Source organism: Protomyctophum parallelum (assembly GCF_964188405.1).
Source record: "Protomyctophum parallelum genome assembly, chromosome: 4".
NCBI classification, from domain to species: domain Eukaryota; kingdom Metazoa; phylum Chordata; class Actinopteri; order Myctophiformes; family Myctophidae; genus Protomyctophum; species Protomyctophum parallelum.
The window spans coordinates 9,059,961-9,077,920 of record NC_139700.1 but is presented as its reverse complement, the minus strand read 5'-3'; the positions used below and the strand labels follow the sequence as shown (position 1 = coordinate 9,077,920).

Genomic DNA, 17,960 nt, shown 5'->3' with positions numbered 1-17,960 from the left:
TTTAACTTTTGGTGCTTTTCGTTTGTAAATGAATACCACTTTACACTACAGCTACTACAGCGTCACTCAATCTTACAATCTATATACAATTTAGGCATTTAGCAGGTGCTCTTAAATCCAGAGCGATTTACAGTGAGCAAGAACAACACACGGTAATGCATTAAAGCTTTACTCATAACTGTGTTACTTACTTTGTGAATTTTCCATGTGCAAGAGCCCTACGGAAAGCAAAGCGATAAGAGGTTAGCATAAAGGGTTTCATACACATTTTATACATGAGGCAGAAGGTAACCAACAAGACACTAACATGACATGTCTGACTTTACATATGTTTTTTCTTTGACACGGCCACTAAAGATTGTAATTTTTTTTAAGAGGAATTGCCATTCTGCCGCTCTAATCGTAGCCTTTTTTTTTTAACTTTATTTCTATCTCATCCAGTGTTGTAACAACAAGATAAATGAATAAAACAAAATAAAAGTAACATTGTTTGTTGTGTTAAGCACGGCCCTACACTAACCGTCTGGCTGCTTGTGCCTCGTATGAGTAAAGCAAATAAATAATAATAAACCCTTCTTGATTATCGCTTCTAAATAAGGCAGCTATAATTAAAAACACACTTATTACAAAACGACTTCCGTATAGCCAAGGAAGACACACAGTAACTACACGTCCATGTTGCGACAGACCTTTGCCAGCTCATTATACCGCTTTGAACGCGTTTTCAATCACGCGTGTGTGTTTTGCGCATGTTAATGTCACCAATAACATCCTATGCCGCACGCCAGGCGACCATAGGGGATATTGTTGCCTTTCCTAATGACGACTTAACCAGTCAGAAAGACAGCAGGTGAGCTCCAGCTGTTGGCAGGAACAACAAGATATCCACAGGTGGCCGACACACAGCAGTGAGGCAACAATTATTATAATGTGGCTGGAGGCTGGGCAAGCCAATTACAATCTGCTCACCCCCGGAGGGAGCCGTCACCCCTCAGGGAGGGTTAGGTGAGGTTGGTTACACCCACGTCAACACACAGGCCCCTACGGGACCCGGGCGCTGGATACGGTTACGACAGACAGACTGCTGTCCACATGATACACAGGTACACACGCAGTAAGAGACATCATTATACCGTATAGAAGTGATAAGAGTGCATCTCGGTTGCACACGGGTACGGCGTAAGATCTACAAACCCGCAATGTGTGCCATGCTGCAGCACGTTGTGAGCATGACACTCGCATACAATAAGCATAAATGATACCGTCCTGATTCAATTGTGCTGCTTCAAGTCATTGTTGAACGGGTGGTTTTCAGGTGAATTTATAAATGTACAAGCAATACTTTATAATAAGCTATATCCCTGAGGAAGAGGTAGTTTAACACATTGAGTACGCCGACTGCCTTCAAAATATAGGCTATAGAATACCGGAGGTGTCTGATCGCTTTTACTTTGAAAGCCATGAACCGGAAACACTTTCCTAAAAAAGTTGACTTTACAAAGTGACCTCAACATCCCCGATCATCTTAATATATTGTTTTACGCTCCAAAAAGCGTTCATATTTTGCGGGAGAGACGGATGAGGAGCAGAAAATAAGCGCCAGCATATCGCTCTATTCATCACCACGGAGAGCGCCCTGGATTAGGAGCTACGAGTCATTCTTTCCATCTCGCTAACGTGGGAGTCAATAATAAGCTAATAGTAGCACTGAGCGTTAGCATACGGCAAGCGAAAAGCGAAATGCCAAAAAAATAAATAGGAAAAATTCTGAATATTAATATCTCGCCCCGCATCGCTGGGATGTCGCTAGGACGTCCTCAGACGTCCTTAGAACTCTACGTTCGGTATCCTATGACGTTCTCAGGCGTCCTACGTGCTGTAAGTGTTAATAAGCTACATCCCTGAGGAAGAGGTAGTTTAATAAGCTACATCCCTGAGGAAGAGGTAGTTTAATAAGCTACATCCCTGAGAGGAAGAGGTAGTTTAATAAGCTACATCCCTGAGAGGAAGAGGTAGTTTAATAAGCTACATCCCTGAGAGGAAGAGGTAGTTTATAATAAGCTACATCCCTGAGAGGAAGAGGTAGTTTAATAAGCTACATCCCTGAGAGGAAGAGGTAGTTTAATAAGCTACATCCCTGAGAGGAAGAGGTAGTTTAATAAGCTACATCCCTGAGGAAGAGGTAGTTTAATAAGCTACATCCCTGAGGAAGAGGTAGTTTAATAAGCTACATCCTTGAGGAAGAGGTAGTTTAATAAGCTACATCCCTGAGGAAAAGGTAGTTTAATAAGCTACATCCCTGAGAGGAAGAGTAGTTTAATAAGCTACATCCCTGAGGAAGAGGTAGTTTAATAAGCTACATCCTTGAGGAAGAGGTAGTTTAATAAGCTACATCCTTGAGGAAGAGGTAGTTTAATAAGCTACATCCTTGAGGAAGAGGTAGTTTAATAAGCTACATCCTTGAGGAAGAGGTAGTTTAATAAGCTACATCCCTGAGAGGAAGAGGTAGTTTAATAAGCTACATCCTTGAGGAAGAGGTAGTTTAATAAGCTACATCCTTGAGGAAGAGGTAGTTTAATAAGCTACATCCTTGAGGAAGAGGTAGTTTAATAAGCTACATCCTTGAGGAAGAGGTAGTTAAATAAGCTACATCCTTGAGGAAGAGGTAGTTTAATAAGCTACATCCCTGAGAGGAAGAGGTAGTTTAATAAGCTACATCCTTGAGGAAGAGGTAGTTTAATAAGCTACATCCCTGAGGAAGAGGTAGTTTAATAAGCTACATCCCTGAGGAAGAGGTAGTTTAATAAGCTACATCCCTGAGAGGAAGAGGTAGTTTAATAAGCTACATCCTTGAGGAAGAGGTAGTTTAATAAGCTACATCCTTGAGGAAGAGGTAGTTTAATAAGCTACATCCCTGAGGAAGAGGTAGTTTAATAAGCTACATCCCTGAGGAAGAGGTAGTTTAATAAGCTACATCCCTGAGAGGAAGAGGTAGTTTAATAAGCTACATCCTTGAGGAAGAGGTAGTTTGGGATGTTTGCCGATGAAGTGTCAATGGGTCAGCAAGTGTTTAAGTAGTGCAAATGAACCTACTTTCTCTAGGCTGAGAGTGAAACGCAGCCTTTTCTGTGTCAATGTGTGTTGATGGTGTGTGTGTGTGTGTGTGTGTGTATAGACTCACTCTTTGGGAAAGGGGATAGGCTGCAGTAGGCTGGCCAGAGCTGGTCTCCAGTCATCATAGTCAGACCTGGAAGAAAACGATACACAAACACATTAAGACCTGATTCTACAAAATGTCTATTTGACTATTTCATGTCAAGGGCCCCCAAAATCATTTTCACACACACACACACACACACACACACACACACACACACACACAGACACACACACACACACACACACACACACACACACACACACGATCTACAAAGGTCGTAGCTATGAGCTTGTATAGCTGGTATTTTTCAACAACTAATGTAGCCACGGTGACACACATTTGCGTTCCGGGTCTTAATGGGCGTAAAAAAGAGAGGGAAGGAAAGTATAGAAGAGGGAGAGAGAGTTCACGACACGTAGAAGAATAGTGTATAAAAACAAGGCCGGGGAGGAGGAGGAGAGGTCCCTCAGGTGAAATGTGAGCAGCAGTGACGCAAACACCTGTGAGACATTAATGTAATGCGACCTGTGGAAGATCCCATTACCATGTTAAGTAACAACTGGTTTTGTTACAGAAATGCTGCGTACGTACGTACTACGTACGCAAACACACACTATCGCTTTTTAGGTTGGCCCCATTCACACACACGCGCGAGCGTGCGCACTATCGCATTTTAGGTTGGCCCCATTCGCGCGCGCACACACACACCCCCGAGAGCGATATACCTACGTACATACCAGTACACACACAAGCCCTACTCCACTTTCACACTGTGCCATATACACCAACCCGTCACACACACACACACACACACACGTCTCATTGTACTGTATGGACTCTCCCATTTAACCTGCTGACACTGAAAGTGTTCTGGCATCGTGTCGGTTAGCTTAGTTTTAGCCTTTTTGAATAAAATTTCATTTAGTTTTAGCCTTTTTGAATAAAATGTCATTTAGTTTTAGCCTTTTTGAATAAAATGTCATTTAGTTTTAGCCTTTTTGAAAAAAATGTCACTTAGTTTTAGTCGTCTGAAAACCTTCGGTTTTAGTCTAGCTCCAGTCGATTAAATATTGTAGGATTTACAGTCGATTAAATGTACAGTTGACTTTGTTGACACATTTATTTTGGCGGGCCTGGATTGCATCGCAATGGCTGATTTAATATTTAGGTACAAGCTGTAGAGCTCAACCAAACATATTAAAATGACTTATTTTAGTTGTACTGGATCTCTTCTCTCCACTAGTCCGTCCCTCAGCCCTGATATTTTAGCATAGTTTATATTTGTTGACAAAATTGTCAATATATTCAGTCTTAGCTCATCATAGGATGCCGCCGATTAATCGATTTTCCGATTAATCGTCGGAGTCTCCGAAATCGATTTCAATAAAAATTATATATATAGGCTAATAAGTAAGGCTGCATGATATATCGAACATGTACCTACATCAGAGTGGAGAATATAAGTATAAATCAAGTTGAGCAAAGCCACTCTTCTCTGCCCCTCTCTCTAACAGACACAGTTAACGATCGCTTGTTAAGTGCCTGACAGACAGACAATCAGATGAAATGAGTAGAGTGTAGACTAGTGAACTGAACATGTTACCAGCCCCTTATGAAACTACTTCTCCCCAAATCCAAATGGATTTCATTTTCCATCCTGAATGGCAGTAACTAGCATACAATGAGATCTCCACAAAGGTTTACTCATCAAAACTGATTATAAAACTGTAACCATCAAAGCATGCACTCAACATATAATGGTTATGTGATCATGGCATGTGCATAATATAACATCTTAAATTTTTTATCTGATATAGATATATATTTTTTTTTAATCGATTATTAATCGGCAGAGCAGTCGATTATTCGATTTGGCTGATGGTCACTTTCTGGCATCCTGTAGCTAAATGTGTTATTTACATGGCTAATACGACAAAGCAGATGGGCACGAGATGCTTGGTTAAGTCAGAAATCTGACAGAACATTGCTGTTCTGATCAAAACCATGGACAACAACGTAGATTCAAAGATAATGGACCCGTAAACAAGGAAGTGAATGATGTGCGATTAGATGTAGTCACGACAACGTAATATAACTAATCTCATTGGGAAGTAGTAGTTTGAGTAGTAGTAGTAGCGCAATATGGTCATATATATATAAGGCCTTGTGTAGTTTCAGTGCAAACGTCACTAAATGTAATACGAAACACCACAAAACAAAGCAATGTCACAACACAGTTGGTGGCAGGGTGTGACATTACAGGATGTAAGACAATGGGGCGCGACACAAACAGAACATGGCACACACACACACACACACACACACACACACACAGGGTACAGGCTTTAGTTCCGACATACTATTGATCCGAAACCTCAACCCCTAACCTAACCATAACCGCAAGCACAGGAGCAGTGCATGTCGGACCATCACATTTTCGCATCGGATCGCACCCGCGCTTCGGACCTTTGGTGTGTCGGAAAACACAAACACACACACACACACACACACACACACTCACAGCATCTTGAGGATGAGGGCGAAGCATCCCAGCACGCGGTCGGCCTGCGCCGGCAGCTGGATGGACAGAGCGCTGAGCGCCGGGCTGACCAGCAGGCAGTCGATCAGGTTGGGCTCGCCGTCGCCCCCTCCCCCCCCGGGGGCGGGGCCGCCGCCGGCCTTCCGCGTGCGCGCCGCGTTGGCCACGTTGTTGCTGTTGTTGCTGCGCTCCAGCTCCACGCGGACGTCGCTGGAGTTGACGGTGGAGGAGGGCGGCGGAGGAGGAGGAGACGGGGAGAGGAGGGAGGAGGGCGGAGGACCGGAGATGGGGATGGTCGGGGGGTTGTTGGAGGAGGGGGGAGGAGGAGGAGGAGGATTGGGGTTGCCGTTGAGGGGGAGCAGGGTGGCGGAGGGAGGCGGGGCGGGGGCCTCCGGGCGCAGGCGGAGGAGCGGCATGGGCGGCTTGCGGTCGTTCTGCTGCTGGCAGCCGTTCCGGATCTCCTTCAGGCTGGGGGAGTTGTCCCGGCTGAGGGGACGAGAGAGAGAGAGAAGATAAATATATGAGGAGGGGGATCTGGGGGAGTTGTCCGGCTGAGGGGACGAGAGAGAGAGAGAAGATAAATATATGAGGAGGGGGATCTGGGGGAGTTGTCCTGGCTGAGGGGAGGAGAGAGAGAGAGAAGATAAATATATGAGGAGGGGGATCTGGGGGAGTTGTCCCGGCTGAGAGGACGAGAGAGATAGAGAAGATAAATATATGAGGAGGGGGATCTGGGGGAGTTGTCCCGGCTGAGGAGACGAGAGAGAGAGAGAAGATAAATATATGAGGAGGGGGATCTGGGGGAGTTGTCCTGGCTGAGGGGACGAGAGAGAGAGAAGATAAATATATGAGGAGGGGGATCTGGGGGAGTTGTCCCGGCTTGGAGACGAGAGAGAGAGAGAAGATAACTAGAAAAAGTGCCCTTCCGGGCACAGTTATAGCGCCACCTTGAGGCTGAGTTGAAATTGTTCATGTGGCATTTGGTCCTCGGCCTAGTGGGAATGTGGGTGCACAATTTCACGGAAATCACGCGATGTGTTCATGATTTGCAGCATTTTGTTTGAAACTGAGCACTCCTGTGAACTTTGGAAGCCAATCTTAACCAATCAGGATGGAGTCTGATAAATCTGAAAGACCCGTTTCGTTGAATGGCTCTAGAGAGACTGTGTAGCAATTTGCGTGATGTTTGGACAAAATCTGTAGGTGTACTGTGCAAAAACGTGTTTTGCACAAAGCGGCCTCCTGGTGGCGCTATAACAGGCCGTTCTGGAAAGTTTGGGGCAGAGGTTCATGGTTGGCATCCAGGGAGTGTGTGTGCAAAATATGGCATTGAAAAACTTGTTTTGCACAAAGCGGCCTCCTGGTGGCGCTATAACAGGCCGTTCTGGAAAGTTTGGGGCAGAGGTTCATGGTTGGCATCCAGGGAGTGTGTGTGCAAAACATGGCATCGACCGGGTTAACGGTGGCCGAGATTAGCTGTTCACGGACACACGGACGGACGGACGGAGTGCAAAACATACTCTCTCCCCATGCCTTCGGCCTGGTGGAGACAAATATATGAGGAGGGGGATCTGGGGGAGTTGTCCCGACTGAGAGGACGAGAGAGAGAGAGAACATAAATATATGAGGAGGGGGATCTGGGGGAGTTGTCCTGGCTGAGGGGACGAGAGAGAGAGAGAAGATAAATATATGAGGAGGGGGATCTGGGGGAGTTGTCCCGGCTGAGGAGACGAGAGAGAGAAGATAAATAAGAGCACCTAAGTCCTGACGTCACTGTCGGTAGAGGGCGTCAGTCCACAGGTTCATGTATTTTTTATTTGCATTATAATCCCCATAGGGGGATTTTAGATCTCTTCATATAAGAACTGCGTTTGAAAAATAAACCGATCACCCCGGCCTTTTCACTCATATGGATATGAAGCATCGACTGAAGGTGGAAATGTACAAATATACCCAAAGAGTAACATAATAAGCGTTATAAACGAGTCAAATAACCCAGAGACTAAATTTACGGGTAGGCGGGTGGCTGCATCTGCCCGTCGCACAACATAAACTGAATGTCAATTACGTTTATTTTTATTTCATTGATATTTAATGTTTCGTGGTTAGTACGAGTTGAGTCACCACCAGCTGAGCTTACGTCAACGAGGAATCTCAGGAACGCAATGTGTTGAGAGCTGGGCGTGACGTATCGTATATTAGCAACGACATTGCCTTCATATGTAGTTTCAAGGCTTTTGCGGCCACATTAATTCCATTTTCTCCAGAAACTGGCTGTATCAAATATTAATGAACATTATTAACGACACACAGCCACCCCCCTGTCAGAAAGGCCGGGGTGGTCGGTTTATTTTTCAAACATAGTTCTTATATGAAGCGATCTAAAATCCCCCTATGGGGATTATAATGCAACTAAACAAATACATGAACCTGTGTACCTGTGCCCTCTACTGAAAGTGACGTCAGAAAAATAGCAGACCTACAAGCTCCTATGAGCTTGTAGATCTGCTATTTTTCAATGGCTAAAGCATAGCATAATGCTAACACCAAAAGGGGTTCCCACCCAAAATGGGTTAATGATGGAGTTTGTAACCAAATGGACCCTTATAAAGATCTTTAACTCTTGAGTGTAAAATGAAACCAAATGGACCCTTGGACATTTGGTTTCATTTTACACTCTCAAGAATTAAATTATTGTTAAACATCTGCATTACAAAATTATAGAATGTAGGATAATTGTTATTTTGATCGTTTGTCAAAAGCATGGAACAAAATAGTCTTTAGTCTTTGGTCTGAGAGGCTCAAATGGCGATTTAACAATGGTCTTGAAATGAAAATGGTTGAAAACTATACGGGTGTAATCTGCCAAGGTCAACATTAACGGCAATGGCCATAAAAATAGTTTCACCACGGTTCCAGTTCATGGTGATGGTAAGAACACAAAGAAATGGGAGTTGTGGTGATGGAAAGAACACAAAGAAATGGGACACAAGACAAGGGAGGAGACCTTGCCTGTATCTGTTGCGCTGTGCCTTCTTGTTACATCCAAGTTTTGAAGAGACATTTATAAATGATTTCTTTCCCCGGAACACCATGAAACATGACCAGTGATTCCATGCTGCTCTCGCCCGAGGCCCTTCCTGTCTTTTATGTAATGCTATTATCTACTCATAATTACTTCTTGTAACATTACATCTTTCCCGTCTTAAAACCAGGAAAAAAAGTATTCAAATGCTTTACTTAAGTAAAAGCATCAATACTGCAATATGGAAATACTCTTTACCTGAGTAAATGTCCCAAAAGTATTAAAATGTACCAAAGTACCAAAAGTACAAAGTACTCACTATGCAGAATGTCCCATTACAAGCTTTCAAATGTATACAAATCTTTTGAAAATATCCGATCTACAAGCTCACAATGCGTGGCATCGCAACGCATTGTGAGCTTGTAGATCGCTACTTTCCACCACTGCTTAAAACTAACTCCAAACTGCGATCCAATATAGAATGAATGGTCATTTGAGCGTGTAATCTTACTTTTTCATGTTTTTGAAAATGTGCACCAGAAAGTGGAAGGTCATTTCATCATCTATTCTGGCTTTTGTGAACAACCCGGAGAGTTTTTAAGTTGCTTAAATCAGTATTTAGATTTGATATTCATTTTAGTCTCCAGAAAAAAGGACAAGTGATTTTGATGAATCCACAATCCAATATGGTTAAAATGGAGTTTGACGTTACAATGGGTTTGTATAAGAAGGGGGTGGGGCAGCTAAAATGAATATCTAGTAAAAATCTAAAAAATATATCTAATATTGAATCAAGCAACTTATAAACTGTCTGGGGTGTTCACATAAACCTGAGTAGACTGGCCAAAAGTGAAATATCCCTTTAACCCATTTTGGGCGGGAACCCCTTTTGGTGTTTTAAGCATTATGTTATACTTTAGCTGTTGCAAAATAGCAGATCTACAAGCTCATAGCGCGGCATTTTTGGGGGTCCTTGACATGAAATATTGAGCACCACTAGTACAGAAACATGGGCATTTCAGAAAACTAAGACTTTTTTTTTATTTCAACGTCAGGCCTAAAATGGGTTAATCTTAAATCTGATAATGACATCAACTGTCATTGCAAAATTAATGGCGGGCTTTGAAGAACTTGCAAAGCATTCTATTGGTCTGAAGATAGACGAGTGTCTGACAAGACAAGCGAGAATAGACACGCCATGAGAGAACATGGTTGTCCTTACATTTAGAGACCACTCGTCACATCACGCTTTTAGCATAATTTAGATAAGACTACATGTCCTATAGTTTAGCATAAAAGCATCTGTTGAAATAAACTAAACACGTGATTCACTCTCTACAACTGTAGAATCATCTCAGTACCTTCGACGGCCCAATTTCTATTTTACATTTATGTTGAAGCATCGTTTCCCAAGTCACAGTAGCATAAAGGTTGTTACACACCAGTCAGAAGTTCAAAAGCTTTGCCGAGATTGGATCCATTCTCAGTTTGATCCAGTCGCTAGCCTTTCAGCTAAAAGAGTCCCTGGATAAACCTGAGCTCTTAAAACTGTGAAACTGTGGCGCATTATATTATACAGTATGAACAGATGGCCGGAAGGGTATGTGAAAAGGTAAATAGGACAATAGAAGATAGTATAGCATCAAAGATAATCTAGTGTAAAGAACATGAAGAAAGGGCCTTTTGTTAAGGTTTTATTTCGTGTTTTGTAAGACATTAATGGGGAAATTAGAGACCTGACCTGACCTGACATCATAGTGATTGTTCTTTTGCACACATCAAACCCTAACGCCCGATTTATACTTGTGTGACGTGCTGCGTGTGAGCTTGTAGATCGGCTATTTTCAATAACTAAGTATTAATCCGGCCTTATTATAGGAACAGAACAGGTGTTATATGACGAAGCCTAGCTGTTCACACCGTAGTGTACCGAACTAGCTGAACAACATGTCCAGGCAACAGGTGGACAAAGAGAGAGACCAGGAGGTGATACCTTTTCATCAGGATGAGATGAGATGCACTGGCACAGTCTCTCAAATGCTACAGAACAACGTGTTCTTGGGGGGGAAAAGGTGTGGGTGTGTGTGTGTGTGTGTGTGTGTGTGTGTGTGTGTGTGTGCGTGTGCGTGCGTGTGTGCGCACACAGATTACAGACCTGTTGATGAATTCCTCGTAACAGGAGTAAATGGCGGCCAGACACACTGCCACCAGGTTAGGCAGAACGCGTGGGTGCGGGCACTGTCCTGTCGGCCCGTGCATACTGAAAAGAAACACACACGCCAAGTCAGGCACAACGTTAGCTAGAAAATGACACAAATAAAAGTTCTTATACATTAGGATTCATATTCCATTGAGACACCTCTTTCAGGCAATCTATATTGTTAAAACATAGGTTGATATTTTTTGCCTTTTTGCCGCCGCTCTCTCACCTGTGAATGAACTTCTTGACGACCTCCATCCCGGCGTTGAGCTCGTTGAGGGCCAGGATGTACTCCTGAGTGAAGAGACGCAGTCGGGGACACTTCCCAAAGTCCTGACGAAGACAAAACAAGGACGAAGAACGAAGGACGTTAATGTGTGAGAAATGAGAATACCAGGGAAAAAAGAGCATCACAAACTAAGGCCGGAGAGAAATACAGAAGAAAGAAGTGGCAGACAAGCCTGTAATGGACCGATTCCGTAACGGGTCTCATGGTCGCAGCCTACGTATTTCCTGTAGGCGGAGACGACACATCTGCGGCACTAAGCATTAAAGTATGATGGTGTATAAAGTACAGCAGCCTTGTGTTCTCAAAACAGAAAGATTGGGTATGTTGTGTATCTTTCAGGACCTTTCACTGCTTCGTCTCAACCATTACTCAATGGCTCTGGTCTCAGCCACCGTGGTAGATATTTTGACATTCCGTTTTCTTTTCATGTTACTACTGTTGGAGCAGCCATAAACTACACAGGTTCATCCCGATGTTCTGGGCATCTTTGTAATGTTAGTGTTGGTAAAAAGCAGGTAAAAGAGTAACGTTTAACATCAGTCACTTTTCCATTCACTGTAGTAGAAGCTTGGTGCGGGGAAACCGCAGATGTGTCGTCTCCGCCTACAGGAAATACGTAGGCTGCGACCATGAGACCCGTTACGGAATCGGTCTATAGATTATGTTCCATTCAATAGATGATTTCACACACACACACACACACACACACACACAAATGGAAGAAGGTAAATTGAGATGTTAGATTAGACTGAGAGGGATAAACAGAAAGGAGACAGGGTTATAGGCTGTGGGAATCTCACCATGTTATGTTTAAGGATTCTCTGGACCACAGGAGTGAACACTTCGATCACAACCATCGACCTTGGACGCTCCCGACAGTGCTGCAGGTCACGGTGACAAAAGAATGTTACGACTTAAATGTGATGCACGGCTCGTTTCTATAGAGAATATAAAAACAACTAGTTAGTACATTAAATGATCTTCCTGTACACATTATACCAGTGGTTCCCAAACCTTTTAGCCTGTGACCCAAAAGAGAGATTTGATGTGTGTGACCCGGTACACAAACTAGTGAAAATAGCAGATGTACTGTACAAGCTCACAACGCGGTTTTCTAATTTTTTTCTTAATTTCTTAATTTTCTTTTATTTCTTATTTATTTATTTAACCCATTCTGACCTGAGATCAGATTAAAAAAATGTCTTCTACATCCTGACAGTTTTCATTCTGACCTGAGATCAGATTCTAAAAATGTCTTCTATGTCAGTCGCTCTTCGATTTTTCAAAAATAGCAGACCTACAAGCTCGTAGCGCGCCACTCGGTGGCGCGCTATGAGCTTGTAGATCTGCTATTTTTCAATAGCTAAAGCATAACATGATGCTAATACCAAAATGGGTTCCCGTTGAGAATGGGTTAACAGGGACAATGCAAATTAATCAACACGTCATTTTGCAAATCCATGTAAATGGGCCAGAGTTAGCCATAGGTTATGGCTCTTAACCCATTCTGACCTGAGATCAGATTAAAAAAATGTCTTCTACATCCTGACAGTTTTCTGAAAAAGCTATTGTTCTTCTGGGACTACAGATTTTCATCTGTAGTAGATTTTCATCTGTAGTCCCTGAGCAGGCTCTTAAAAGTGGTAAAAAAGCTACCATCATGAAATTAATGAAAAAAATCTAATATCGTTTTGTTTTGTTTTTTGGGAAAAAAAATGCTTTTTAGGAATGTTTTTTGAAAATGTTTATGAAATAATAATTAAAAACAAAATGTAGGAAACCGAAAATACCGAAAATAAAACATGAAAAATGTGTCTGCGACCCACAAATGTGTCCCGACCCAGTGTTTGGTAAACAGTGCATTGTACCGTCTCACTGTGACGACATGAATACTGACGGCATGTAGAGGTGAGAAGCAAAGTTCTACTGGTACTGAGGCTGTGTGTACAGTATGTATATACATACATATACATACTGTGTGTACTGTATGTACAGCCCCCTGTCCCACATGGGTTCCACGTAGCGGCCCCGACTGTAGTTGCTTGATAAAAACATCCGGCCAAAGGCAGTGGGATATTCATTTGCTCTCCTTTATGGACAAGATACGGGTGGTGTCTATTGTTCCCACATTACATGACTGTTATGGATACAATACCTATTTTGACCTGAGATCAGATTAAAAAAATGTCTTTAAAACCTGACAATTTTCTGAAAAAGCTCGTAGCGCGCCACTCGGTGGCTAATAGCTTTAGCTATTTTTCAATAGCTAAAGCATAACATAATGCTAACACCAAAAGGGGTTGCCGCCCAAAATGGGTTAAGCATTGCGTTATACAGTACTTTAGCTATTGAAAAATAGCAGATCTACAAGCTCATAGCGCTGTACCAAGTGCAACGCTACAAGCTTGTAGATCTGGTATTTTTTTATCGTGAAAATGTGGCGCAAAAGTTTGAATATATATTCTTTCAGAACGTTTTTAACTCAAATATTCAGCTTCCCTGGAACAACATATTTTCAGATGGGGGTCCGCAGCCAAATACAGATAATTCTGGGGGTCCTTGACATGAAAAAGGTTGAGCACCACTGACAATAGAAACGTAGGTTTTTCAGAAAACCGTTAGGATTTAGAAGACTTTTTTTTTTTTTTTTTTTCGGCCTCAGGTCCAAATGGGATAGGCCAAACCATATCGTTGTCACTAGGACAATGAAATATGTGTTTGGGATTTGTTGCTACAGTAAGCGTGCATGCTACAGCCGCTGGCAAATGTAATGTGCCTTCTTCTGACTGTTCGCTGCACAGTCATCTTGTCTTTGTAAAACTAGGAAATGGCATTTTTTGAAAAGTTGGATTGAAGTTGATAATCTATGAAAATAATACAAACTGCTATTTTTGAAAAAGAACGACTGACATAGAAACATAGCTTTTTCAGAAAACTGTCGTTTTTTTAGAATCTGACCTCAGGTCAAAGTGGGTTAAGGCTGTCAACTGAACCGTTTTGTTCATAGAATGTAAAAAGCATAAGCTCACCTTGCAGAAGAATTCACACAGATCAGGTGGTGGGTGGTTGTTTTCCAAGAGAGGGGCTATGGCCTAAAACAAATACACACACAAAGATCAATATGACTATTTTCTTTATTTGCCGTGGCTCTTAGCCAGCAGTATAGGACCTGTTTTGTCAGATACAAAAACCATGTAAAAGATGGAGCTCAAAAAACACCCCTGACTCACACACTGAATTGTGCTAATATGTCATATAATGTAATGACGGCAACATGTTCATTAAGTGTTCATGGAGAAATTTTACAACAAGAAAGAAACATAGCACTACAGCAACCCCTTTTTTCACCCAGTGTCAATTGTCTAATGCAATCCTGGGCTCTACACTCCCTCTGCCAACCTGGGGAGAGCAACGGAATGACCTCATGCTTTCTTCTATGCATGAGGAGTCCAGGCCACTTCTTTTCACCTGACAGGCTGGAGTTTCCCTGGTTGGACGTAGCGCGTGGAGGGAACACGTTATTCCAACCAGTTCCTTTCCCCTCCATCAGGCGCCCCGGCTGGCCAGGGGGAGGCATTATAGAGACCAGGATTACTGAATGATTTTGTGAGGGTACCTACCTACCCTAGGGGACACGCGGAGGACATGCAAAGGCTTTTTTGCCAACCCCACCTATAGGGTATGGGCACTGATTCGTAGGGTTGGACATGCCACATAATAAACTTTCATGCCATTCTATATGGCACATTCTATGAAGCATAGAAATAAGCATTGACTGTGTGGAATTATTACTTCGATGCACACAAACGGATGCCACCTAGCATAAAGGTATTCCACTGAAGAGAACACTGGAGGTGTTACGGTGAATGGAGGAGCATCCTTCTCCAGCAATGAGCAGATAACACAGACCGCCATTATGTGCAACAATAGCAATAGGCGCTGCGGGACATCCCACACACCCTTGTGCGGGACACATGGAGAACATGTAAACTCCACCCAGAGATGCCCTTTCGACAACCCCACCCAGGGTATGGGCCCTTATGACGCAGATGAGTGAACCCGGGACCTTCCAACTGTACTTCTTACTTTTATTGCTAAGAAAGTCACGTTGAGTCGACGTGAGCAGCAAATCAATTTGATTGTTTTCCCCCTTAACTTCAGGATTAAGAAGAAAATTCTTTACATTTCAAAACACTGAAATTATAACTCACCACGATGATGTTCTCGTGGTCCTGAGTGCTGAGGTTGGTGTTCTGGCAGGAGAGATGAGAAGAAGAGCAGAGAATGAGCCCAGCAAAGTGGCACATGATCAAGGTTTGTATGAAGTTAATTCACAGGTTCTGAGATGTGTGTGTGTGCGCGTGTGGATATGAATCGATTCGAATCGATTCATTGAAAAAAATAATATATATATATATATTTTTTAGGGGGGCTAGTGTAATGTGAAATGTAAGCTTTAGTCATATTCCATCATATTCAAGTGCTTTTGGAGAGAAATGATAGTCACTTTCAGTAGTAGAGCACTGTAGAGGGGAGTGTGTGTGTCTGTGACTGTGCCCACTGCCCAGGTGATGATGGTCGTTGTTGCTCGTCAAGGAAGGCAAATTATGTTTCTGCACTGTCAAAAGTAATGCTACTTCTTTTGCAATGTGAGATGTAAATCTCAGGGGGGGAGATAAATTATATAAAATTAAAAACACTGTGTGTGTGTGTGTGTGTGTGTGTGTGTGTGTGTGTGTGTGTGTGTGTGTGTGTGTACCTCAGCCAGCAGTGTAGAGATGATGTGCAGTGGGGCCTGGTGGATGGACTCATCCTGTAGTGGTGACGTCAGCGCCATGTCCACCAGCGCTCGGATCTCTTTTAGAACCACATCCCAGCGACTGGGGTTGTTCAGAACCTTACGGTACTTATAAATCTTTTTCTACAAGGAATATAAACATATACAGTAACGTCACATATTGTATTTACACACAATCGACTCTAAAGGAAAACTAACATTTAAAAAAAATACAAATAAGAACGTCTCACAAACCAATTGTCAAAAAATAGTCCAACTACAAACTTAATACCCATTGCGAGCTTGTAGATCAGCAATTTTCATGAAATTAAAAAAAGAATGGTTTATTAATTTCTTTATAACCCTATATATATATACACACACACACACTGGACAGACCAGTCACAATGGGCATGTCAGAATTTATTGAAAGGATAGCCCCTTGAGATGCAGCATCTCATTTTAGAGGGGGTCCCTTAAGAAAGAAGGTTTCAAGGCACAGCTCGATTCATAGCACAAATGGCAGATCTACAAGCTCACAACGCATCATCATGCAATGTGTAAAATGCATATAATGGTAGTAATGTGTAAAGACATTTGAGATAAAAGTGTCCACTAAAAGGTCACATTGAAAAAGGACTCAACTAGTAATGTCGTCTATCACACGAATGTGACGCAAACTACCAGTATACGCTTTCTGTTTTGTTTTATGAGCTTTAAAAGTTCAAAATAAGTGTTTAAAGACAAGACATACTGTACAAACATTCACATCACTGTACAACATCCCCCCATTAACCCATTTAGGCCTGACGTCGAAATTAAAAAAGCTGTCTTCAAAACAGACGTTTTCTGAAGTACCCATGTTTCTATATCAGCGGTGCTCAATATTTCATGTCAAGGACCACAAAAATTATATTTAATTGGCCACCGACCCCCATCTGAAAATATGTTGTTCCAGGGACCCTCCGGAAGTAAAGATATGAGTTAAAAATGTTCGCTCTGAAAGAATAAAAGTTTTGCTCGTATGCTATGAGCTTGTAGATCTGCTATTTTTCAATAGCTAAAGTATAACATAATGCTTAGTTAAAACACCAAAAGGGGTTCCCGCCCAGAACGAGTTAAAAGGAAAGAAAGCTGTAAGCGTTTTCATTGGGAAGTTGTAGTTCCCTTAATTGTTGTGTTAGTGGGGCTCTGGGCCTCATTGGGATGCTTCCAGTTCCTGTATTAGGAGGACTGAGGAGGACGCAAAAACAATTCATAGTCTTCGCCGATCGGTATAACCTTACCTTCCACTGCAGCGAGTGAAACCACTGGTCCCTTAGGTAGCTATTGGCAGCCTGTGGTGAAGCACAAACACACACACACACGCACAAACACACACACGAACACACACACGAACACGGACGCACACGGGTTAGGTAAATGTGACCTCAGTCAACGAGAACACACAGGGAGGTAAACAGTAACGTTAGTTCTCCATCAGTCAACCACACATTTGAAAAAGAGTCCATTTATTTTGGCTCTTTGGCCACTTTCATATCTTCACTGTCAGGTGGGAACATATTTACAAAAACACTTTCATATCTTCACTGTCAGGTGGGAACATATTTCCAAAAACAAGGTGTCCAAAACCTTTCAAGACAACGTGTCCAACACAACAGTGACGAAATGCAAGCCACCTAAAGGTGGCCTTACACTAGCCGATAATGGGGCATGTTTGATGCTCGGGGGGTGCCCGACTCAATCGGGAGAGATTCTCGGGCATAAATTATCGTCTAGTGTGACTCGAGTGTATAAAAGATCCAATCGTAATCCCTCCGGGGCTCGGGGCCGCTCACAGCGCGATCGGCCCGATCAACATCAAGAATGTTTGATATTTGCTCTGCCCCCGCAACCCCCCTCTCCTCCTCCCCTCTCCACTCCTCTCCTCTCCTCCTCCCCTCTCCACTCCACTCCCTCGGGGCCGAGAA

At 42.8% G+C, this 17,960-nt stretch overlaps 1 protein-coding gene across 1 annotated transcript in view; it reads right to left on the bottom strand.

The window, feature by feature from the left end:
• The window catches only part of cmip (c-Maf inducing protein), a 60,747-nt gene that overhangs the window by 14,379 nt on the left and 28,408 nt on the right, over nt 1-17,960 (bottom strand). Inside the window, exons 3-12 of the mRNA XM_083763315.1 lie at nt 17,277-17,327; nt 15,973-16,134; nt 15,425-15,466; nt 14,243-14,305; nt 12,014-12,094; nt 11,154-11,257; nt 10,880-10,984; nt 5,682-6,185; nt 3,182-3,247; nt 192-218 (exon numbers count right to left, since the gene is read on the bottom strand). Of these exons, the coding sequence (XP_083619441.1) occupies nt 192-218; nt 3,182-3,247; nt 5,682-6,185; nt 10,880-10,984; nt 11,154-11,257; nt 12,014-12,094; nt 14,243-14,305; nt 15,425-15,466; nt 15,973-16,134; nt 17,277-17,327 (1,205 nt within the window). The remainder of the gene's footprint in view (nt 1-191; nt 219-3,181; nt 3,248-5,681; nt 6,186-10,879; nt 10,985-11,153; nt 11,258-12,013; nt 12,095-14,242; nt 14,306-15,424; nt 15,467-15,972; nt 16,135-17,276; nt 17,328-17,960) is intronic.